Raw genomic sequence first — 25,313 nt, forward strand, 5'->3', positions numbered from 1 at the left:
AGTGTGATGTGTATTACAAAACAGAAGGTGCAAGCCTCTGTTGGAGCATATAAGTTTGGAAGAACATCTTGACCTTCTTAGAAAACCAGGAAAAAACCCAAGAATGTCCCTCAAGTGGAATCATGGCTTAGAGTAACAAAAAGATGTGTATAACACCAAGACACACCTGCCAGAAGCCAGGTTCTCCCTGACCATCAGCTGGGCCCATCCGGACTGGCCTTGTCCAGGTTCAAGGTGCTACTTCCATGATGTGTAACTTCTACCTGGGATGCTTCTGCCTGACACCAACATCTTCCCATTTACAAGAGGCACCTGCATCTACTCAACCCAGAGCAGTGCCAACTCTCACAATATCATCTCAAGGGTAGGGCTGCAGGGAACCAATTGCCTCTAAACAAATTAAAAAAAAAAAATCAATATGGCACAATTGCAGTATTCCATTGTTTCAAACTAAGTGTTCCATTAACCCACAGCAGCTTATTAAGGAAGGACAGAAGGAAAGTAGTCTTGACTCTAACCCTTTCAAAGAATCATTGAAAGTCAGAGTCCAAAGGGTCTTTAGGGAGGAATTAGCCCAGTGGTTCTCACCTGGGGTAGGGTCTTCTTATTTGAATACCTGGCAAAGCTTTGTCAAATGTCACACCCTGCCTGTGCCCCACCCCAATTCTGATCCATTCGGGTTGCTTGGGGGGAAGGAGGCTGGCATTTGATTCAGAACATGGTCTTCCAGCATATTTCTGACTGTTCCCTCCACGCCTGCTCCCTTGCCCCCCCACAGAGAAGGCTGATCTAATCCAGTTTCTCATTTTATGGACGGTCTAGGATCAGAGAGGTTAAGTGACCGTGTTGCTTTTTCTTTAGTAATCAAGCTGGAACTAGAACACCAGCTCACCATATTTTATTGTTTTTCTGCGCTTTGGGCTCTCAAGGCAGGACTGGCTCTGCAGGCTGCCACCTCTGGCCCCTGTCAGGCTTAATTGCCAGCTGGGGTTTCTAGTGACAGCAGCCAACACGGGTGTGTTTCAGTTCTCTGGAGCAACCTGGCCCCGGGGACAGCAAGGAAATGCCCCTCAAATCCTGGGCTGCCTTTGTGTCGAGGAAGCAGGGATGTTTGCAGCTGGAATGGAAGAGGAGCCCCCTCTTCTGTCTTAGGAGACCCTCAGTGCTGGAAACCTTGGGCCTTGAGTCCTGCCAGTCTGGTTTGTGAACAGGGCAGAAAGATAGATCTCTAGGCCTTTCAGAAAGGGTGTGGGGCTTCCCTGGTGGCGCAGTGGTTAAGAACCCACCTGCCAATGCAGGGGACACGGGTTCGAGCCCTGGTCTGGGAAGATCCTACATGCCGTGGAGCAACTAAGCCCGTGCGCCGCAACTACCGAGTCCTGCACTCTAGAGCCCATGAGCCACAACTACTGAGCCCGTGTGCCACAGCTACTGCAGCCCGTGTGCCCTAGAGCCTGTGCTCCGCAACAAGAGAAGTTACCGCAATGAGAAGCCCGCGCACCACAATGAAGGACAGCCCCCGCTCTCTGCAACTAGAGAAAGCTCACGTGCAGCAACGAAGACCCAACACTGCCAAAAATAATAAATAAATTAAATAAATAAATTTATTAAAAAAAAAGAAAGAAAGAAAGGGCATGGGAGCAGGAACTCGAGATGCCAGAAATGAGATGGTAACTTTTCTGAAATGGGGTGTCAGTATTTTTGACCTTTTTTCCTTTAACCTGCTTCATGGGGAAATGTCTGAGACTGCAGAGGGCCAGGCATTCCCAAAGGGGAATTTGGTCCTGCTCTAAGGATTTTCATCTCAGTATGCCAATCCAAAAACGATTTGCATTTTAAAGGAGAAGATATTTACACAAATGACGAGGCAGTCTTAGATCTGACAGTGTGAATTATTCAAAATAGGTGGATTTCCCGATAATCTTCATCCTTCCCATCCTCCCCACCGCAGCCCTGGGGGTAGGGAAGGCAGCTTTGCGGGTGCATCACTGTCATGGTGGAGGTTCTTGTAGCCTGAAAGCCAGTGTGAGTTCTCTGAAAACCAGAATTTCGGAGGAAAGCCTGAGAGGAGGGTGTGAACACAGGGTGGGAGACAGCAGGGCTGGAAACTCACGCTTGTATACTTTGCATCCTTCGCCTACGGCTCCTACAGTCGCTGAATTGTCTCAAAATCCTCTGGTCTGTGATTTAATGGGACAGGTCAGCAAATGATGGCCCACAGCCCACATCGGACCCTCCAATTTTTTGTACAGTCCACAAGCTAGGAAAAGTTTCTATATTTTTAAAGGGTTGAAAAATATCCGTAGAAGAATAATGTTTCGTGATATGTGAAAGTTACATGGAATCCGAATCTCAATTCCTCATTAAGAAAAGGGCTATTGAGCACAAGTGCACTCTTTTAATTTCTGTATTGAATACAGCCCTTTCCATGCTACAGTGGCAGGAACATCTGATCCACAAAGCCCAGGATACTTACTATCTGGCCCTTTACAGAAAAAAGTTTTCTGGCCTCTGATAGGGGGGCTGAAATAAAGAGAGAAGTTGTAATGGAGGAGGATTTGTCTCCATTCCTCTCGGTTGGGTTGGAGGAGGGCATCCGTCTCCCTGGTAGAACCTTCCCATCCAAGTCTGTGTGTATTCTTACATGTCACCAATGTCGACCTCTGTTCTGCATGTTGCTTCCACCTGACACAGGCCATGACACCAGTTTTTACTGCTGAAACAAAGGAGAAAGGAAGGCTTTTCTTAACTACAAGAAGACTAGGCGCTCGGTCTCAATGTCAGGAAACAGCCCAACCTTCACAAGTGAAGTTCGTAGCAGGCCAATGAATTGGGGTATTTTGAATATATTCCAGTGGTCTATACAGAAGGTGGGGATGAGCAGGAGGAAGGCCAGTGGGCTAATTAAATCCACCCTGTCTCCAGCTCTGCCCTCTAGACCCATCCCCAAGCCAACAACAAACCTCTGGGTCAGAACTCCCATCACACGTGATGTGATTCCGACATCACCAAGTAAAACAGAGTGACCACAGGGCTGGGAAAAGAAGATCCACTTTGATACTAACTTGCTATGTGTCCTTGAAAACAATAACTGCAATTATAATTGTTATTCTTTGTTGAATGGCCACCAGGCTCATTATCTCATAAGAATCTGAAAAGGCAAGAATGATTAATCTCATTTTACAGGTAAGAAAATTGAGGCTGAGTCATTTAACCCACTGCAGAAGGTCACTTTTCTAACAAATGATGGAATACAGATTTATTCAGTTACAAAGACTATGCTCTTATTATGATTAAAAACTTGTTTCCTCTCTGCTCCTCAGTTTCCTTACCTATAAAATAAGATTATATAGAATTCATTTCAAGACTCCATCAGTGGGACTTCCCTGGTGGCACAGTGGTTAAAATCTGCCTGCCAATGCAGGGGACATGGGTTCGATCCCTGGTGTGAGAAGATCCCACATGTTGCAGAGCAACTAAGCCCGTGCACCACAACTACTGAGCCTGCGCTCTAGAGCCCATGAGCCACAACTACTGAGCCCATATGCCACAACTACTGAAGCCCACATGCCTAGAGCCCATGCTCCACAAAAGAGAAGCCACCGCAATGAGAAGCCTGCACACCGCAACGAAGACACAACACAGCCAAAAATAAAAATAAAATTAAAAAAAAAAGACTCCATCAATAAAATACATTCGATTGATCCTGAAACCCTTAAAATTCTGTTTGGTCACTTAGTAAAGCATCAAGATATGTGTTTTCTACAGTCTGAAAGAAATCCACACAGGTCCTGTGAAAACAGCAGTGAACCAGATAGATATTGCTGCTGCCCTCATGGAATTTTCAATCTAGTCCAAGCTGGGTTTCTCCCTAAATGTTGGGTTAAGATTTCAGATACTTCTTCTGGAAAAAAAGAAAAAAAATGGAGTAGAAAGAAGAGGTTTATTTGAAAGCAAGTAAAAACATTCATGAAAGAAGAGATTATTCTAAAATTCGACTTCTCATCCTCACTAAAGGAGTAAGCTCAGTGATGTGTGTTTCCTGAGTTTCCAGCTGGGTGTCATGCCTATGGGTCTCGGATCCTGCTGGGAGCATGGAGAATTGGAGACCAGGAAGGGAAGGGCCAAAGAGGACAGGGAAAGAGAAACACAGCTCCCAGAGAGAGAGCTGGCCACGTTCAGGTGATGACAATTACTTGTGTGTTTTTTCTTTGTTTGTTTGTTTGTAATTATTTTTGGCTGCGTTGGGGCTTTGTTGCTGCGCGCGGGCTTTCTCTAGTTGTGGCGAGCGGGGTCTACTCTTCGTTTCGGTGTGCCAGCTTCTCATTGCAGTGGCTTCTCTTGTCGTGGAGCACCGGCTCTAGGTGCACGTGGGCTTCAGTAATTGTGGCTCGCGGGCTCTAGAGCGCAGGCTCAGTAGTTGTGGCACACGGGCTTAGTTGCTCCGTGGCATGTGGGATCTTCCCGGACCAGGGCTCAAACCTGTGTCCCTTGCATTGACAGGTGGATTCTTAACCACTGCGCCACCAGGGAAGCCCTGTGTGTTTTTTTAAAGATGTATTATTCACTTATTTATCCATTCCATAAACATTCATTAAACATCTTCTTAATGTCAGATACGTGCCTAGGAACTGGATTCTGTTCTAAAAAGTGTGCTTCAGGCATTATTACATTTTAGTGGGGAGAGGGGGTTGTGTGTTTATTTTAACTTCCGACACATATTTGTTGAACTATTGCTGTGCTTAATGAACTATCAGCTCTGAATCTGAAGAGACAATCTCTGGATTCCAACACTTGTTTTGCCCTTCCCAGCCTTTCCACTGGAACAACCTTTGAAATACAAAAGCCAAGTGAAGTCGCAATCTCTCTGGAGATACGGAAGTCGGTGGATGGTCTTGCTCTCAGCAAGACACAGAGGAAGATTTAAGGTACAACAACTTGGCCATGGAGACTCCCAAGAGACTTTCATTACTCCTGCTGTGTCTCCTCTTAAGAGAGATGGGCCTTTGGCAACCAGGAGCCAAAGACCACACCTCTAAAGTGAAGTTGCTAGTTCTGTGGTGGCCCCGCCCTTCACTCTTCATGCTCTCCCACCCACACCTGCATCCCTTGGCCAGGCTCTGTTTCTGGAAATTAGTCTCTTTCTGAGAACATCCTCTCTGAGAATCAAACCCCCAGCAGTGGCCAAAAGAAGTAAATAAATGGGACTGTCTTACACCTTGGAAGAAAAAGACTGTAATAACATGGATGGAAATGGGAAGAACAATGGGAGTGATACCCATCAGGGATTGTAGTTTTACATTTTCTGTGTCTTGCAAGAGAAAAGAACTAGAATGTTTTAATTTTACAGAAAGAAATTTAACTTCCTTCCCACAGTCAGATAACTGTAACGTATAAGCAGACGAATCTCACAGTCAAGCATACTGTTGGATAGAACTTTCTGCAAAGATGGAAACATCCCATGTCTGCACTCAGAGGCCGTTGAACACTTGGAATGTGGCTAGTGCAAATGAGGAACGACATTTTAAGTTTATTTAATTTTAATTAATTCACAGCTGCATGTGGCTAGTGGCTACTGTATTGAACAGTGCAGGCCTAAGAGGTACCCATTAGACAAATAAATACCAGGCACCAGAAATTTGGCTAAGGCTTCTAAACTTCAATATATCCTTCTGCATGTAAATTCAAACAGGTGAAAATAGGGGAGCTAGGAAATTCCATTCTTTTTGAGGGCAAACGACAGACCCTACTAGCTCTTGCCTCGTGTAAGGATGAGTAGCAATAAAAAGAAAATAAACATTGGACCCAAGAATATATTTTGAGACATAAAAGAGCAAACACATATTTTTCATCATCTAGTGCAGGAAACAAAAATATCTTTTGAAATCTATTGCTTAATGTTGCTTAAATTCTCAATAATACCCAAGAATAGGAACAGTTTATAAAAGGAAAATTGAAAGATTAGCTGTTGAGACAACAAATTGAGATGGAAAAATAGGGGGCTGAAAATCAGGAAGAGATTAAAAATTTGTTAGATGAAAGAAGGAAAGATTATAGACAATTGAAATGTAATCATAGAATTGCCATCTGCATCAGAAGTCCCAGAAGTCCCAAAAGACAGAATCAATACTGTAAAAATCAAAAGAGCAATCTGGAAGATGCATTTCCAAAGCTCCATTTGACTGTAGATTTTAAAAATGCAAAGAGATGCAAACAACTAAAGTTAAGAGGAATGAATGGGACAGAAGCAATAAGTAAACACACAATCAGAGAAAAACGTTCATAAATATAAAGACAGACGCAAGGCACAGATTGAAAGAGGTCATTAAAAGCTGGTAAAATAAGTGAAAAGAAGCCAAGAGGCAGATATGTCTTTCATGAGATGTTTGCTTTTAAAGAGTTAGTCAAAAATTCTAAGAGCTTTCAGACAAACCTATCTCTCTTCACCTAACTGCCCTCAAAAGTAGATGATATATGAAGAACAACAAATTTAATATTTCTATAAATTACCTTAATATCACTCTTGACAGTCAACCGTGTACACACACTACAGTCACAGAGTTTTCACTCATCTGCAGTCTTTTACTGGATTTTTATAGAATAGAGTCAATCTTAAAATAATAAAAATGTTTTAAACTAATAATTTAATAAAGTAAATAAAATAACATGTGTTTGAAAGGATGTCTATTTGTTCCTCAATATTCAATATTCCATCAATAAAATCCATTTGAACACGGGTTCAAGCCCTGGTGCGGGAAGATCCCACATGCCGTGGAGCAACTAAGCCCGTGAGCCACAACTACTGAGCCTGTGCTCTAGAGCCCATGAACCACAACTACTGAAGCCTGTGCGCCTAGAGCCTGTGCTCCACAACAAGAGAAGCCACCTCAGTGAGAAGCCCACTCACTGCAACGAAGAGTAGCCCCTGCTCACTGCAACTAGAGAAAGCCCACGCGCAGCAATGAAGACCCAATGCAGTCAAAAATAAATTAATTAAATAAATTTTTAAAAAATTTGTGTAAGTTATGGGGCCAAGCCTCATTCCTAAAAAAAAAAAAGAAAAAAAAGGATGCTATTGGGAATTCCCTGGAGGTCCAGTGGTTAGGACTCCGAGCTTCCAATGCCTGGGGCCCAGGTAACCAAGATCCCACAAGCCATGCAGCCAAAAAATAAAAACAAAATAAAATAAAATATGGACGGTATGGCCTCTCCAGCATTTCTTTCACAGATTTATTCAAGGTAATTACATTTTGAACCCTTCATAAAACTACATTTTTAACAATATTCAGAAATTGGTCCAAAGTAGGCTATAATTTTTCACAGTTACATCTTTTATGACTGTTAAAACTGTTACAGTTTAATGGATCGTGATAAAACTGGATCCAAAGATTCTTAAGGTCAAATTCTTCATTTTAATCTTGCTTAGCGTCTGTAGTGTGCTTTGCACCTAGTAGGAACCTAATAATCATTTTAATATACCTAATAACCTGTATTTTTGAAGTAATGCTGCTCTGCAATATACTGAATTTTGTTTATTTTCAAAAAGCTCTTTTCTGGAAATTCTTCAGAGTTTGTAAGTTCTGGTAGAGCATCTTCTGACAGTAGTGATGATGTCTCAGTGCTGTTTCCAGCTGTGTCTGTGATGTGCCCGTGGACCTTCTTCCCATTGACTCCATTCCTTACCCTCAGAGCACAGGAGTGCATGAGCCAAGGCTGGCCAGTCCTCCCGAAGACTGTTTCTAAAAATACACAGGGGGGGACTTCCCTGGTGGCGCAGTGGTTAAGAATCCGCCTGCCAATGCAGGGGACATGGGTTCGAGCCCTGGTCCGGGAAGATCCCACACGCCACGGAGCAACGAAGCCGGTGCGCCACAACTACTGAGCCTGCGCGCTAGAGCCCGCGAGCCACAACTACTGAAGCCCGCGTGCCTGGAGCCCATGCTCCGCAACAAGAGAAGCCCCTGCTCGCCACAACTAGAGAAAGCCCATGCGCGCAACAACGAAGTCCCAGTGCAGACAAAAAAAAAAAAAAAATACACAGGGGGAAGGCGTTTTCCTTCTGTTCTGTCATCGGCCACCTTCCCTTCTCGCCCCTGTGAAGAGAACCAGTCTGAGTAGGAAGCAAGCAGAAAGGAATCCAGATGGAACAGCTGGGAAGGTCATGGAGAGAGTGGTCCCTACACTGGACCCTGTGGCTTCCCTGGGCCTCTGGACGCTACCCTGGAGTTCCTTTTTCTCAGTTCTTTTGCTCCAGCTGATTTGAAATAGACTTCTACCACCTGCCACAGAAAAGAGACCTGACTAATAATTACAGAAATACATGAAATTGAAAAAAAAAAACAGTTGACTCTGAACAACATGGGGGTTGGGGTGCAGTTGCGAATCCGCGTGTGACTTACGTCCACTGACTTACATATCCAGAGTTCCTCTGCATCTGGGAATTCAATCAACCACAGGTACTGCAGTAGGTATTCATTGAACAAAACCTGCCCGTAAGTGGACCTGGCAATTCAAACCCATGTTGTTCAACTGCATACATATAGTTTTAGGCTACCTGTTGGTTAGAAAGAGGTGCCTATTATTACTTCTTTCTAACTAACAAAAAGCCTAAAACTATAAATTTGTTTAATTCACTACTGAACTCTGTTCTCCTAAGCAGCTACCCCTCACCTTTCATACTGTCTTATACTTGTCTGTTTACTTACACATCCCTGTTCGTAATCTATTTCTGTGTAGCAAATTATTCCAATACTACTTTGCTTCAAATGATCATTTTATCTTATCTCACGATGTGATGGGTCAAGAATTCAGACAGGGCTTGCTGCATGAATTGTTAACTCCACATGGTGTCCAAGGGGTCAGCTGGCAGCAGGCAGTCGGCAGCTGTTCTCCTCTGGAAAGTCCAGGCAGCTTCAGTCACATGTCTGCACTTGGTGGGGACGTCTGGAAGGCTGGGCTCCGGTCAGGCGCCTCATCCACCCCATTCGTCTTCCCGGTCTCCACGTGGCCCACTCAGCAGAGTGGTCGGACTTCCTACATGGTGGCCCAGGGCTCTGTGAGAGAAAGGAACTGGAAACCACCTATCTGCAAGGTCCTGGACCCAAACTTGGCACTGCATCGCGTCTGCCATATTCTCATGGTCAAAGCCAGTCTGGATTCCAAAAGGAGGACAGTGTCAAAGAATCTACGGCTTATTTTATCCACTGTACCTACTACTCTGTGAGCACCTTGAGAGCAAGAAGTGTGCCTTATTGATCTTTGCATCCCTAGATCAAAAGTCAGGCCAGAAACACAAGGACAAAAGCTAGAGAAGGACAAAAAGAATCTGGAATCTTGAAAACATCCTTGAGTAGCTGTACTAGCCCTGGATGGCCCACATCTCAACTTCCTGATACATGAAAACACAAACAAAAACTATGTGTTTAAACTCTTGCTAATAGAAAATCAGACTAGACTAATCTTCCTCTTCTGCATGAGGTCTCAGAACACAACTGAACAACATTCACAGTGGGGTTTCCTTGGAGGGGGCCAAGAGGATGGAACAATTTTGACTTAAATCATGCTGATTTCTTTAAAGTCAAGTTAGGGGGAATTGACTTTTTTTGCATCAAGAATTAAGGAACTATAGATTTGAGTATATGCTTAGAGAAACTTAAAGGTAACCATTACAAAATTTAAATTTTATTTAAATTACAAATGACTAGAGGAAAAGAAAGGAAACAGTGCATGTAACTTAGAGAACACAAAGGAAACATACAAAATGTAAAGCAAAAAGACCTCAGACTAAATTTCCTGAAATGCCAAAATAGGTAATGGTTTAATTCTCCTGGTAAAAGAAAAAGACTCCCAGTAGTGATTAAAAAAAAAAAAAAGAAACCAAACCCACATCTAAAATAAAATGACATAAGAAGCTAAAAGACAGGGGTAGTGGGGTGGGATAGAGTGAGCAAAAACAAAGCAGAAAAAATTAAAATTTAAAGTAAGAAGAGTGGGACAATCTTAACAATAGAAAATAAAATATAAAGTATTAACCCAGATAAGGAAGGTTAGTTCACAATGTTAGATATATAAGCTATAATAAATATATAATAGCTGTGACACTTATACCCAAAACCATTCTGAAATACTTTGGGTAAGAATTAGCACTAATCACATTGACAAATATTGTCTTATTAAATCCTCACCACTGTACTTTAGAGTAGGTATTATTATACCTAGATGACAGATGTGGAAATCAAGGATCCAGTCTTAGATAAGAGTATGGGGGTGAAGCTTTGAAAGCGCAAATGGCAGATGGAAAAAAAAATGGGCAGAGCTGGGGTCATGTTTGAATTCTGCTCCAAAGAGAGGAATTGGCAGGAATAAAGGCCAGAGCTGGCCTTCCTTTCAGAAGGCTGGTAGGGAGTATTCCCTCCCGTCCTCAGATCCCATGCTGGGGAGGGTGACAGAGGTTCCCGGGCTGCCCTAGAGGCCCACAGGAGGAGGACTTAGCCGGGGATGAATGGAAGGCCATTGTTGTTCTGACCTCTAATCGTCTTATTGGTTGCGGGGCAGAGTCGGGCTTTGCTCATGAGAAAAATTGGTGCTCAGGCAGATGGAAAGCTGAAAGCGTTCAGGACACATCTTATACACATCGGAGGGACCCTGGCCCCAGAGTGGAACAGCTTTGCTCACTCTTTCAACATCTAGGCAACAGTTCAGGGCCTGGTTATTGCTTGTTACCACTCAGCTATGGGTGCTTTTCTGCTCACACACTGTCAAATAATAACATTCAGAATAAACAGGGCTACATTCCAGAGCAAAAGAGCATCCATTTGGGTTGCCTTCAAAAGAAGCCACTTTATGTTCTCACACGGTAGCCCAAGCCATTGTCTTTGGTTGGTTGATTGGTTTCGTTATGTTTGGACTTTGTATTGAAGTGTCTTGCGAACATGATTAAGCTTAACGTGTCCAGTGACTACTCAGGGAGAAGGTGTTGAAAACACCAGTAAGAAGAGACATTTGGTTAGGAATGGGGAGAAAAGTAAAGATGATGCATGAATAAATTAAAAGTGGATTTTTTTTAAATGACAAATACTGCGTGTGCTTGTGTTTGTGGAAATGAGCCATTGGACTGTTACAAGGATTCTGAAAGAGCAAACTGTGTATCAGCGATAACCCAGAAACGTGGGGAAGAAGTGATTAACCAAAAGCAGCATTGGCCTCTGTGTGGTTGGCTCAGGAGAGGGGCAGGGTCACGGAGAAGCAGGGCAAATGTGGGAGGGGCCACAGAAACAAAACACGTGTGGGAGCCCCGCCCTGGTAGCCTATTGGTTTAAGGCCAAAGGAAACTGACTAGTTCTCCTGGGAACTTCATCAGGGAAGAAGTCTCTGTGTGTCCAGTTGTGAAGGGTGGTCTCCCCTTTCTGTTGGGAATATACCTGGGGTTGTAGGTTAAGCCCTCTCATTATCAGTTAGGGATCACAAATATTTTGGAGCCTTATAGAGTCTGGGTTTCTCTTTGGGGCTCTTTTCCTGAGTTCTCAAACCTCAGGGGTGCATAAGGCATTCTGGGGGCCTGATTTGGCAGAGACCAAGGCTGTTATCTGGGCAAGCCCCCGCCCAAGCTCTGGTTCAGGAAACACCAAGTACCATAGTTTAGGGAGTGATCACACCACCTGGGTTCTGGCCCTAATTCTGCCACTAGTCAGCCGGGACTTTGGGTGAATCCTCTACGATTCTTTGCCTCATTTCACTCAGCTGGAGGTTGGTACACACTCCAAGAACTATACAGCTATAAGGGAGTAGGGATGTCACAAGGACCTTGTCTTAGAGAAAGATGCTACAGGCCCTACGTGAGGACATGTCTGCCAGCAAGCCTCTCCTTCCCTCTGATTCATTTTTAAGAGACTCTGCCCAAGTTCAACAGGCACACGTTAGCTATGGTTTTGTCAATTACTTCTCACCATCTATCATGTTTCCATGTGTGATGGCCTTCACGTTTCCAAGACAACAATCACTCCAACAGCACACGGATGGAAATAACCAGTTCTCTGCCTTCAGCCTCTCACAGAAGTCATTTTCGCTCACTTGTAGAGGAGGATTAATGAGGTCTAGCTAATCTTCTTTTGCCCAAGTTACTATATTTAACAGACTTTCCTCATTGAAAGAGCCCAAGGATGATCTATAGCTTTCTGCAAATGTGTAAAGAACCAACTCGTTGCCCCACCCGACAGAGTGATTTGACTTCATCTATTTCCCCAGATTTGGGGAGGGGGGAGATTTTCAGAAGGACAAAGCGTAGATGTTCCCAAAACATAGTTAAAGCCATAAGACACTGACTCTATTGATGGCTTGAACTGGCCTGGAATATTTCACAAACAATTATAGGAAAATGACATGACAAGTTACTTTTTTGTGAATAGAGGAACACCTTTTGACTAAAGGAACACATTTAATCAAATGGAAAGCATTCTGTTTATGTGTTTGAGAGCTTCACATTACTCTTACACAGTTCTGTTGGTCCCTCAGTACAATAAGCAGTTTCATTTTTCTAGGTTTATCAATTTAAATACGAATTATGTAATTAGCAAATGCAGTTCTAATTAGAGCTTTAAGTTTGTGACAGTTAAACACAGCTTTCTCCTTAACCTGTGAGAATGTCTGTACTGTACTTTAAGCATCCGAAATGCATTGAAATAAGACCTACAACAGCACAGAATGTCACCCACAAAATAGGTCTGTTTTTCAATGCTGATTTGAGAGTTGACAAAAACCCTAAGTTACCACCTCCAGGCAGCCGTTAACCCATCTGCCCCTCTCGGCTGCCCTAATTCCCCAAGGTTGTCTCTTACTAGGGAGATGTTTAGCAGCAGCCTCGTGCCCACTGAGGTAGACCCTGAAGGACCTGCGTCATCCATGTGTCTTGTGTCTTGAACATCTAGGCTAAGCTGACCACCCACCAATAATGGGCTGGTGCAGAAATCTGCCATTTACTCAGTCCCCAGCAGTTGGGAGCAGAGCCCATCAACATCCCAGGGGCAGAACCGCTCAGGAACACGTAGAGAAATCTGAAATAATGTTGGAGCAACATCCAGCTATCTGGTAGAATTTTGTGGATGTCGGGGGAAGCTGGGTCCCCTCTGGGAAGCCCTGCCCTACGGGTGGCTGGCTTGGTCTCAGTGGTGCTGCTTCCGGGCGCCTCCCGTGAGGTTCTGCGCTCCATCCTTTGCTCTGCCTTTGACTTTGCATCGTCTTCAATTCTGTGTCCTCTCTTGGCTCTCACCCCCTGCTTGGGGGCCCTGCTCAATCTGGGGCCAGCAGGGTATAGCCACCTGCCCTGCCAGCTGAGGAACCACGGCCAACCACAGACAGCACACCAGTGTTACCCGGACCAGCCCTTGATGCATTTTTCACCCGGATGGCTGGGACCCAGCCCCTCTCTTTCCAGTCTCTTCCCTGGCAACTTCTGACCTGCTGCTCAGTCTTTTCCACAAATCCGTGTTCAGACCGTGCCCTGTCGCTGGATAGGAACACTTTTCCAAATGACACCTGGCTTTGCAAGGTTGTCTGAAAATCGTGCAACGTCCATCTGAGCAGTTCTTTCCGTGCGAGCCCTGGCTGTCTGCTCGGTCCCCTGGGTCTCTGCCCGGACTCAGCTGCTTCCTCAGCCCTGCTGACACAGGATGCTGGGGTGCCCGGGTGCCTCACACGAGAGGGCACCTGAGAGGTAACAAGGCAGGGTTGCACTGCGGTACGTTTCCACCGCGGGCCAGCAATGACAGGCAGCCAGAAGGGTCCCTCCGCATCTCCTTCTCTAAAAGGGCTTGTGTCAAAAAATGTGCATACAAGGGACAGAAAGCCTCAAGCAGAGCGAGCTATCCCTCTCAGTTTGTTTTGCAGAAGGTGGAGGGGGGCCTCCATTTGATTTTTTTTCTTTTTTCTGGACGCATCCAGAGAACAGGCTGCAGCATGGGCTGGGGTGAACTTCTGGGTCCTCTCCTACACATTCTGCATTGGATGGGCAAGGACAGAGAAGGCCTTTCCCAGATTCTCAGAGGGGGTGACAGACCTGCAATTAGCACACTGACACCTGAGCCTTTTATAGACCTTGCAGTCGGGGTACCTCAGAGGATGACCCACAAGCACCCTGCAAACCGTGCGCCTGTCCCAGTGTAGGTGATACAGGGAAAGTTCAGTTTCAACTTTTCCTCTTTAGCCTGTATCAAATGGCTAAAGAAATGTCTGAAAACTCATACTTTTCTCCTTTCCTTCTTAAGCCCTGATTTTGCCTGAATTCTACTTTCCCATCCCCCTGCTTTTCCTCCCCTGTCCAACAATCTAGAACCTTCGAGTAGCTACAGCCGTTTTGCAGAAGCCAGGCCTCCCCTTCTTCCCTCCACTACCCCCCTGCCCAGGAAGTGGAAACCAATATAGTGCTTTAATCTTCCTGGGGAACATCATTATCATTTGATATGCCAATGTGCTAATGGGCAGTTTGCCAATCTTGTCATTTTTAGAAGCAAATTGGCTTAAGTAATCACCTAAAACAGCCACTTCCAAGGGACTTTTTCTTCCCCCCCTACATAGGAGACAGCACCTGTCATTTCCAAGTGTGAGGGACAAAGAAAATATTTCTCCCCCTAAATGATACAAGGGATTTGTTTGAAGCCTTTGCAGGCCTTCCGTGTAAATAAAGCTTTTTTTTTTTTTTTTAAGTAAAAATTCAACGCACGCTCAGAGGATTTCAGTGCTGTCAAATATTCAATTTAAACTCTCCCCGTTATTTACATCCTCCATCCTAACAACCATGATTACCCAAGAAAAGTTTGTCCCTGCGGAGAGCATTCAGGCCACGTGGGGCTGGTGTTATTACCTGAGCGATTCTTGTCTCCTGTAGGCTGTGTTCCAAAGCCTTATCTCTATTGTTCCCTTTGTCCCAGCCGGCGCCAAGTGGGCGTTCTCCACAGCAGCAGGCAGTGATTTCCATCTCTCAATAATCAGCCTGATTCCAAGGGGATGGTTGGGGGGAGCCAGAGCCTGAAAGCTGCTGGGCACCGGGCCCCAGGGTGGGAAAGCTCGACTCCCCTGCCCTGCTCTCCCTGCTGCTTCTGATCTGAGGAATGAACACCCCGCCTCTTCTGTTTCTCATACAGACGTTTCCTAACACGCCTAAAACCAGGCTGGAGGGTGCTGCCTCCTTGCTTCTCAAAGGGCTCTCTGGTGCGTGCTGTTTTCCTCTGACTCAAGCCTGGGAGAAGCAACAGGACGTGCTGCTTGGGCTGCGGCAGGTGGTCATGGGGTGACGCTTGAAAATGATGGATGGTGGCCACGCATCTGAGTTTTTGGTGACACCTAGGCTGCAGAACAGTCTACAGACCGTCACCGTGGCTGGGATGCCACTTTTCCTCCTGCTGCCCTCGAGCGCCACGTTGATTTGATCCTGGAGTCCGTGCTCTTTCTTTAGTTGTTGCTAAATTGTTTGACATATTTGGTTACAAAATTAAAGTGCTTTCTCACTGTCAGTTGAGACCTGGGACGCACCGGACAATTGCGGGGTCACGAAAATGAAGAAGCGGTGAGTCGGAGCCTTGTCGTAGGAGAGGTGAATGGTGACAGCAGCCCCAAGGTATCCTCCTGTCACTGCCAAGTGCACAGAGTAAAATGCCAGAAACCCTCTGGACATCTTTGGGAGTTTTTGATAGTGTAATATTGTGGGCAAAGTAATTGCAAACTTCATTTAGGATGCAGGTGGCATCGGTGTTGCCCTCCTGTGATCTAGTCGTATTAATTTTTCTGAGTTGCTTTAATTCACATTCCTGAAAACTGAAGTAACCCTAACGGAGGAGGTATTACTTCAGCACACCGTACCACAGTAAAAGGCATGATCGCTTTCTTTACTATTCCATCGACTTCCTATTTGACACGGAAATTGAGACCATCTTGTCCATACCTCCCCTACTGTTTTACCCAAGAAATCTGGGCTTAGAGAGAGCAAAGCGGCTTGCTTTATAAAAGCCCCAATTTCTCACCTGGCAGAGCCTGGCTAAAACTCCTAAATTTCCTACATTTCAACTCCCTTCTTGCACCTTAATGCCGCCTAATTCATAGAGTTTCAAATTAAATTCACGATCATTTCTGTTAAGTATTTAACTTCACATCATTGAAGCCGTGAAGATGTATCTATATTTAAAATGTGCGTGGATCTTATAAAGCCATGGCTGTGTTTCCCCCCACTTGTCAGGACTATCAAGGCCCCATCCACTGATGATGAGAAGAATATCAGGAAGAGGGTTGTAAGCTAAGGATGGCTGGTGCAGAGAACGAACAGGACCCCTGTCTTCAAGGAAGGAGTCAGTAGGACACGTCATCAGGATGGAGGGAGCTGGTGAAATGAACACACCTTCTTTGCTGGGATCAGACTCCAGGAATGCGGACCAAGCAGAGCAGTCAGCAGCTAGACACGAATCGAGGGCTGTCCAGAGACACTGCAGCCTGATGTGGTTGGAATATTGACTCTGAAAAGTTCAAGTCCAGCAGGCTCCAGGCAGAAGGCTATAGTACGCGTCCAAACCGCACTGACTGCCGGGTACAGCTCTCATTGGCTCGGGGGCTGGGTCGGGTGGGACTCCTAAACCCACTGTGTCCCTAACGGGACTGGGCAGAACTAAGCCAGCTCCAACCCCGCCAGAAAGCACTCATCCACACCCAGTGATGAGGATTCCGGCCATGCTTCTTTAGCATCTGTGCTGTGAACTTGAACCAGAGGGCAGATTTCTGAGCAAACACATAAGGAATTCTAATCAGCTAACAATTAAAAATTTAGGGTGCCAAAGGGGCAGACATATTTACAGAGCTGGGTCCTTTGATCTCATGTCCACGCATAGTCAGCTGACTTTCTGGAGTTGGGGGCTCATGTGTAATGAGCTGATTGATGCAGTGGGTTAGGCTCAAGCTCACAAAGTTTATGACTCAGCAATGTCTGTCTGACATTTATTACCACTCAGACTGGCAGTCATAAATCCAGCTTCATTTTTACAGTTAAATGGCTCCTCTCATGAGACAAAGGAACAAAGGGGAATAATCCACAGCTGTGCTATTCATCTTGCATCTTATCAAAAATAGAAAAAAAGTATAGAAATGAATAGGTCATGCTGTAACAGATTCATATTTATGTGCATATACACATGTACGCTATATTACAAATACTGTATAAAAACATATGCTAACCTCTGCTCTGCCTATGGAAATATGTTGAGGAGATGCGTGTCTTATCTCTCTGTGTTTAGAGCCAAACTGATCATGAGCACTCCTTGGTAGCTGCAAGTGTGGGTCCTGGTTCAAGGTAAAAGCCCAACAGGCAGACAGAGCTACTGGAAGAGATGCTTGGGGGGAGGGGTGGCTGGCAGAGATGCTTGAACCTGGGGATGGGGGAGGGGTGCAGCGGGAGTGAGACAGATGAAGGTGCCTCTGGGGAGTTCACTTTGACAGCTTCTGGAAAGCTTTGGGCTCTGCTCTTCTGGGAAGCTCTTTCCCACTGGAGTTATACTAGCTGCAACCTTCTTCTATACAAGGTTCTATCTCATCACGTGTTTTTAAAAACAAGAATGGTCAAAATGAGAGAGATGGGCAAGATAGTCGTAAAGGCCTTTTCCAACTCACACTGAATGGCTCTGTTTTACATTAAACAATTATTAGCTAGTTGGATGGTAGAAGGAGGGGAGAAGAAGAAATGCATATAGTTAATTTGTTCAATTTTTACAACCCTATAATACAAGTATCATTAGCTCCACCTTAAACACTGAGAAACTGAAGCTCAGAAAACTTACATAACTTGCCCAAGATCATAGAGCAAATAAATGGCAGAACTGTATTCTAAATTCAAGTTATTTTTAACTTCTGTATCATTTCTTTTATAGTGTCTCTTTTGTCTGGAATTTTTTATTCAATAAATAATTACTAAATCAATATATGCACATATGATAAACATAACCCATACAACCCCTTTAGTCCTTGTTATAAACTGAATTACTAGAGTTTGCAAAAAAGATAAATAGATTTTGGTTTTGGTTTTTCCCTCCTCGGGTATCCATCTCTATTCTCAAAAAATAGAGCTTTGGCTAAAGAAGAATGATTGCAAAGGAAAACTGGTTTGTTCTCTTCAAATCCCATCAACATCAGATAATATCAGATATTTCCTAAAAGTAGGAACTGTACTCTGTCTTGCATTCAACATCTGCAGAGATAAGGCCCTATAGTAACCAAGACATGTGTTACTGTACAAAAATGGATAAGGACTGAGTCCAAATCCACCCAGAGAGAGCTCACCATTCATCTGGGAAGATAGGCAGTTTCTGAACCAGGGGGTCACTGGAAAATAACTCAAGTATTTAGTTCATTTGCATCTCAGTACCATCAAAGAAGTAAATGGCTGATGGAATCCCTGGGTGGAACACTCAGTTTATTACAAACCCCCATGGGTGGCTTGTAAAGGGTACCTGATTAGCTTTCATCACAATTAAACTCTCTATACCTAAAGGGCACTGAGAGATGGTAGCTTATATAAAGAGGTAGGAGATGAGCTCGTAACTGGCCTCAAATTAAGTCGTAAAGAACAAGATAATGAAGACAGAGGCTTTAAAAAAGATACCTAGTCAAAAGTAGAAACTTGTTGGCTTTTAAAAAATATGTCTCCAAAATGCCAAGTATTCTCCATACACTGACTGTATTTCCTTTTACTAATCACTTTTTTTAACAGCAACATGCTCTAGTTAAGCAAGAGGGGTGGAGAAAAGTACACACCACTGAGGAGTTCTGAATGCGTGGTCCTTGTTGCCAATCAACATGAAAGCTGAAAGAGAAAAGAAGATTGAATGTGGAAGAAAAAAGGAAGGAAAACTCAAACCATTCATTAATGCTCCTCCAGCTGACTGTGGACCCCCGGAGGCCAGAGGATGTCTTTTCTCTACTGGGTGTGATCCTCCTAATGCTTTGACAGTTCTCAGAGTTTCTGCAGGTAGCCTTCCTTGCAAGATGACTGCCCTTCTTTCCATTATTCTCAAGCTCCACCAAAGAGATGATCTTTTTGACAAAAGAGGAAAACATCCCTACTACCTTGCTTATACATATGCAGCATTCATAATTTTCTTGGAACTAATATTAGGGAGGCCAATCACATCCTTCCATTCTGAGCTTCTTCAAACCATTTACGTACGGCCAGATTAGTAAACTGATGGGACATGGGGTTGACCCAGCATGGCAACTCTTTGAGTCTGAGTGATAAAATCATCAGTACTGATGCTGTTATGAATACTGATTAACACTCCATCCAGCTATGAAGACAATAGCAAGAAATATGAGAATATACAATAAGAAACTGATTTTAAAGTAGGACATTTGGTCACTGAGTTGGCCGCCACAAGGAAACCTTACCTTGCCCATCACTGGTGGTCTTACAGTCAGACTTTTAATCATTTCAAGTAGAAAATGCACTGAGAGTTCTCAAAATAGCAAGGATTCAAGAGAGGAGTCCATGATTGTGTATAGCAATTTCACTTTTTTCCCTTTAATTAAGAAATGAATAAATTTAGCAGCCAAATGCACTACATTGTGCATTACTTCAACTTTCTGAAGTTGAATCAGCCTGATCCTGGTGACCACCTGTGGGATGAGAGAACTTGAGCTTGGACTTCAAAGAACCACTGTTGATGTGACAGTTTAGCACACGACAAGTAGTTTGACTGTTCTTCACAATGGTAACCTGTGCATGATAGTTGGAGGTTGGGGGACAGGGAAAATAAGGTTTTTTTTTTTCCTTCACTCATATAATTTGAAGATTATAGAATGTGGTTTTTAAAGGTCAGAATGAATTGCTAATGAAGTTGAGACATTTGAAATTAGCAAATAAAACTGCTCCTCAGAATGGTGACTAAGGAGTAATTAATCATACAGGGAAAAATGGTAACCAAGTAGAGCCAGCAGGAAAATTTCTTTTTAACTCATTGCCATTGAGCCTTCAAATGACATTACGAAGAATCTGTCAGATTTTAATTCCTTTCCTTTCTCTTAGGCTATATCCTTTTTTAAAAAAAACAACCAGTGTTCACCATTTTTCTAGGAAGAAACAAACCAAGGCAGACATTCTTCTGCCCAGTCTCTCTTGCAGGGAGGTGTTCCAAAATATATGGACTAATCATGACTCCTCCCTCTTTAACTCAACATGGGAAGGAATTAAGGGTTACGTTATATAGGCATAACCTTCACCCCATTCTAATTGATTTTTCAACATAAATCACTGACCATTTTTGGCATTTAAACTATTATAGTGCAAATGACTTAATACACTCTTTAAAATAAGTGTTGACCTCCTCTCCACCCCACCTGGGAGAACACCCGCTTTAAAATCTGCTTAAGAAAACATTTTGGTTTTGCTTCTAGGTACTTTTTGTTTCCTTAGGGGCTACGTTTGCCAGACTTGAGTTAGATGTTCTCAGTCCATGCTGGGACTCTCAAAATTTCATTTCACATCAAAATATTTGTATACGAAATTTCAAGTCAAATTTATCAACATGAAGATAACAATGAAATAACCAGATAGTTCATTTGACATGCATATCTTAAACTAGAAAACTAAGGCAACATTTATCCAGAGATTTATATTTTTAAGCACTTGACATGTATTAATTAGCAAATCCACACCACAAACCTATGAGGTAGTTTAGCATGACTTTAGGATGAGTAAATTAGGTAAGAAGCAGGAAAAGAAAAAAAATCCATCCCCACAATAGTATGTTGATCAGACCATTCTCATTCTGGTGACAAAAGAACAACCATCGATTCTTTGTACGATCTGGTCAAATGAACGATGAATATTTAGCTTGGATGGAACATAGAAAGGGTAGTTACTTTATTACCTGACAGTTAAGAAAGGTTATTTTCTTATTGGAGTTCCAATATGCTGTGCTCATGTGACCTGTCAGAACCTCCTCACTCAAAGATCAGCTTCGGAAGAGGTGTGAGACCTGCCCACCCCAATGACCCCAGGGCTCAAATTTCCCAGTGGGAGTATTAGCATTTTTTTCATCTATCTCATGTTTTTCTTCTCTTGGTCTGATTGGTCTAATAAACTCAGGTCAATGGAAAGGTATAAAGACTCCTGCAGTTCCCATGTATGTTTATATGTCATCTAAAAGGTAAAGGAAAAACAAATTCTATTGGTCTTTGTAGTCAAGCAACTGCTGATGAGTTTTGTTACTACTTTTATCAGCCAAAGGGATCACTGGAGTCCTCTCTACTTAGCAGATTGCTTTATGATCATATTTATGAGTGTGTTGGGCTGCGGAGACTATGTGCAATGAAAGCTCATTAACTTGGGTCTCATTCCTGTGGCATTTGTGGCCAATGGCCCAGGAGCCAGCCTGAAGGTTTCCTCTGTAGTTAAAGAGGAAAAACTCTGTAAAGCAAGTGCACTACATGCCCAGCACTGTAGGAGATTCTATCTCCCTGAGAAGACATGGACTATTTCAACCTCTTAGCAAGGATCCTTTTAAATACAAACATTTCACACTAACGTAAGAACACCATTAGGCTTGTGTGTTAACTCCGAACCATTTTTCTCTCATGGGAGTCAAACTTCAAATGGGCATTCGCTGGTTAGTCTAGTTGACATGGCTACAAATACTCTGGAACAGTGCAAATACTTTAAATATTGATGATCTGGATATTCTCACTCTTTCAAATAGATAGCGTTCTCCCCCAGTTCCCTTAAATTGAGATTTTACAGGAAATTCCTGGACTCTTCTCTTTCCCGGAATCTCTGCTGTAATCAGAAGGTCCTTCCAGAGCAGCAGATCTGCAGGGGGCTCTTCCTCTCCACCAGAATTAACTTGGCTATTTGAAAATAGTTCCCTTACATCTCAGTTCCGTTGTTCCTAATGAAATTGGAAGGTAAGACACGACCTAATTAAACAAGTATAACCATACCCCCCAAAAAAGGAACAGAAACAACAAGTAGCTAGCTTCCCCAGCAGAGATGCTTCCATTCAAGACTTCCCCAAATATAAATAACATTCATCACAGAAAACGTCACTTCCATGGTACACTGGAAGGACAGTTCCCTTTATCTGCAGGGGCAGAAAAAAAAGAAATCTGAAAACAAACCACAGACCTCTGGTAGGGTATTCACTTGCACTGGACAGATTGCCAAAGAGCAATGGTATTTAGATGAGGAATTCTGAAATAATCTGATTATTATATCTGGGAGCTTATCTATAAAGGGTGTGGCACAGCCCTTCTGAAAAGCAAAAGAGATCTACGTTCATAGGCGTGTCTATATTGTTATTAACAACAATAACAACAACAACAAAAAACGCTTAAGGATATGAGCTCGCTCACAAACAGAAACAGACTTATTTTCTTTCTTTCTTTTTTTTTTTTTACTTGGACAATGCTTATTTTACAGCAGAATTGACAAAGAAAGTCTTATTTTACACACTTGAAGAAAAGTCATCATTGGAGGTTTGTACCTCTTTTGTGTGCTTTCCAAAACAGAAAAATAGATTGCTTCCTTTCAAAGCCTTCTTCCTTCCCAAGGGATGGCCCATGACTGGTGCGGCTGGCGCGGCCTCTTCTCTCTGCAGACACGGAAACTGACAAGCCTGGTCTCTCCTGAGTGGACCCTTCTCAAGAGAACGGTGCCAAATTGCAAACACCTTCATAACAACGCTGTGCATGTCTAAGTCATTTCATTTATTGCTCACTGAGTTTTAACGACCTCAGCTCTCTGTGGAAAAATCACAGACATACAGAAAATCCTGACACCAAGAGATCAATCGGCTGGAGTCACAATGTACAAAGGTAAGCCAGGCCCTAAGAAGCATCCAGAATAGAAGCATTTAAATGCCCAGCTTTGCAGCCAGCCTGTAGGACTCCAAATCCACTCGCCATGGAGAAGATTTCAACCTAGAAATTTAAATCTCCGAGATAGTCCCCATCAGAGAGTAATGGTTTTCCAGTCTGCCATATTGGCCAGTGGCGTTCTCTCTAAAGAAGTGGTTGAATCTCAGTTCAGCAAAAGGACTTCAGTGAGAAACAGAGGACTAGGTGACCTCAGTACCCAAGGCGGTCATTTGTTCAGAATTCACTCACTTTTTTCCAAATCATCAGTGCCCTACACGAAAGCCCACAATTCAGGCCAACTTCATAAAAAGCCTTCATTTATTTCCCTCTCATATGGGGTTGATCATTCTTCTTTTGAATGCCTTTGGGAAAACATTTCATCAAGGTCAACTGCTATTAAGACATTTTTGCCTAAGAGGATCATCATGCAGGCAAACTAATTCTTTTCCTAAGCTATTATTTTGGCAGCTTGCAAAAGAGGACTTGGCTTAACCTTGAGAAACTGTTGTTTGAATGATCAGAAAAAAAAGATAAGGATTCCTCCTTGATTCCCCTCTTCATTCTTGCTCAGATGGCAAAGATGGCTCACATTTTGGAAGGTGAAATGAGAGTTTGTGTCCATTATATATTTTCTACTAATAGTGATTTGTCTGGTTCTGTGCACGTTGCCACCAATCATGTCAACAAGATGAAAAAATAAAGTTTATTTCATGATTGAAGTGGTTTACATCTCGATCCGCAAGGATTTAACAGAATAATTATACGTTGAAGAAATCTGAGAATAAATTGGAAATTGAGATTTTCCACTGTCTTTAAGTTTGAATGACGCTCCCGCTGTTTGCTATAGGATTATAATTGAGAACATGTGCTAAATATATTATCAGGAAAGAATTTTAAAAAACCATCCAAATATCATAACTTACCACAAAATTAGAAAAAAGAAAGAAAGAAAGCTCATTCACTCTCCAAAACTTAAATTAGTCATATGTTAATCTGTGAATCCTCATAAGAAATGTTCATTGTTCAAGAAAGAATCTTCTTCTTGTGGCTGGTAAGCGATTCTCCACGGCACAGAAATCCTGACTTATTTTTCCTTATCTCTCGATTGATGTTTTCACTACTTATTCTTCAGGCTATAAAACAGAAGGAAATACAGTCTTACCTTCTTTCATAATTACATATTCTCATCTATCCCCCCACCCCCCTTTCCCTCTCTTTCTCTTAAGCTCTTCCCATCCCCCATACCACTTTAGCCATCAAATTAAAATAAAGCTGAATTGATAACGATGAATCTTTTAAGTTCTAAATAACATGCATATATAATAATTCAATTACCAATGTCACTTCAGTGTATGTAGAAGAAAACAGATATCTCTATACTGGCAACCCAGACACTAAATTCATTCTGGAAGTTCTTTAAAATTAAAATAATAAATTGAATTTTATATACGGCGTATTGCAAACACCCATCTTTAAGTTTCAGGTATCACTCTTTGCCAAACCCTCTTTTGGGGAGGGAAGAACAACATTATAGCATTTAGATTTCAAAGAAGTATAAGCCCCCTTCAATTCATTCAAATTTTCAGTTGGATAAATAGGAAGAAATTGATTCTGGTTTTACTCTCAAAAGTATAGATTTAAATCAAATAGATAACTAATTTTTAATGGGTTTTTAGTTGTGTTTTCCTTTATGGTAAGAAGACACCTCCATGTATTACATGCCGACCATGTGTCAAAACTTTCACATTTATTTTACATGATAATTTAATCCCCTCATCCACCTTTAATGTCATTTCTCCCCATTTTAAAGGTGAGAGCACTGAGGCCGAAATTGGCTAAGTTAATGGCCCAAGGTCATCAGCTGTCAAGCATGGGAGTTGAACTCTAGGAAAGATCAGAATCAAAGGCAAAAAGCTTGTTGACATGATGTGAAGGGCATTTTTCTCACAGTATTGGAGGTATCCTCTGGCTGCAACGAGGCTGCCAAAAGAGTATCTTCTAACAATTGCCATTGACCCTAAAGCTATATTTTAGTGGGGAGGGCGGCAAAGTGCTGGAGCATGTCAAAATCCTTGCATAGATTTTCCTATCCCTCAACACTAAGATCTAAATATCTTAGTGGAAATCTGGTAAATGAAAATTCACATGCCACAAAGGAATAATCTTATCACTCACCTAGAAGCACACAGCATATCTTGACATTTTATTTTCCAAAAAACAGTGCTGTCATAAAATATTCTTAGGACCTGAGTAAGAACTGAATGCTGTTGGGATAATGCAGACCAAAAGAAAATGGAGACTACCTGCATTTTTTGGGTAAAAATAGCTTTGAAATTTTGCCTTGGAATGACCCTGGTAAACACTGATGCTTTTTAATAGTTGTTATAAAAAGAAAAATCCTGTTTTAGGATCTCATATTCAGTTTCTGCTACCATCCG

At 42.9% G+C, this 25,313-nt stretch overlaps 1 protein-coding gene across 3 annotated transcripts in view; it reads right to left on the reverse strand.

The window, feature by feature from the left end:
* Positions 1-25,313, reverse strand: part of ZMAT4 (zinc finger matrin-type 4) — a 422,482-nt gene that overhangs the window by 59,220 nt on the left and 337,949 nt on the right. For 2 of the 3 annotated variants that reach the window (XM_082375085.1, XM_082375084.1), the window contains exon 7: positions 7,265-24,008. In XM_082375085.1, coding sequence (XP_082231211.1) covers positions 23,993-24,008 — 16 coding nt within the window. In that variant the 3' untranslated portion in view covers positions 7,265-23,992. Of the gene's footprint in view, positions 1-7,264; positions 24,009-25,313 lie in introns of those variants that run through there. The other variant, XR_014239095.1, reaches the window with a different exon arrangement.

The sequence above is a fragment of the Balaenoptera borealis genome (assembly GCF_965194805.1).
Source record: "Balaenoptera borealis genome assembly, chromosome: 21".
Taxonomy (NCBI): Eukaryota; Metazoa; Chordata; class Mammalia; order Artiodactyla; family Balaenopteridae; genus Balaenoptera; species Balaenoptera borealis.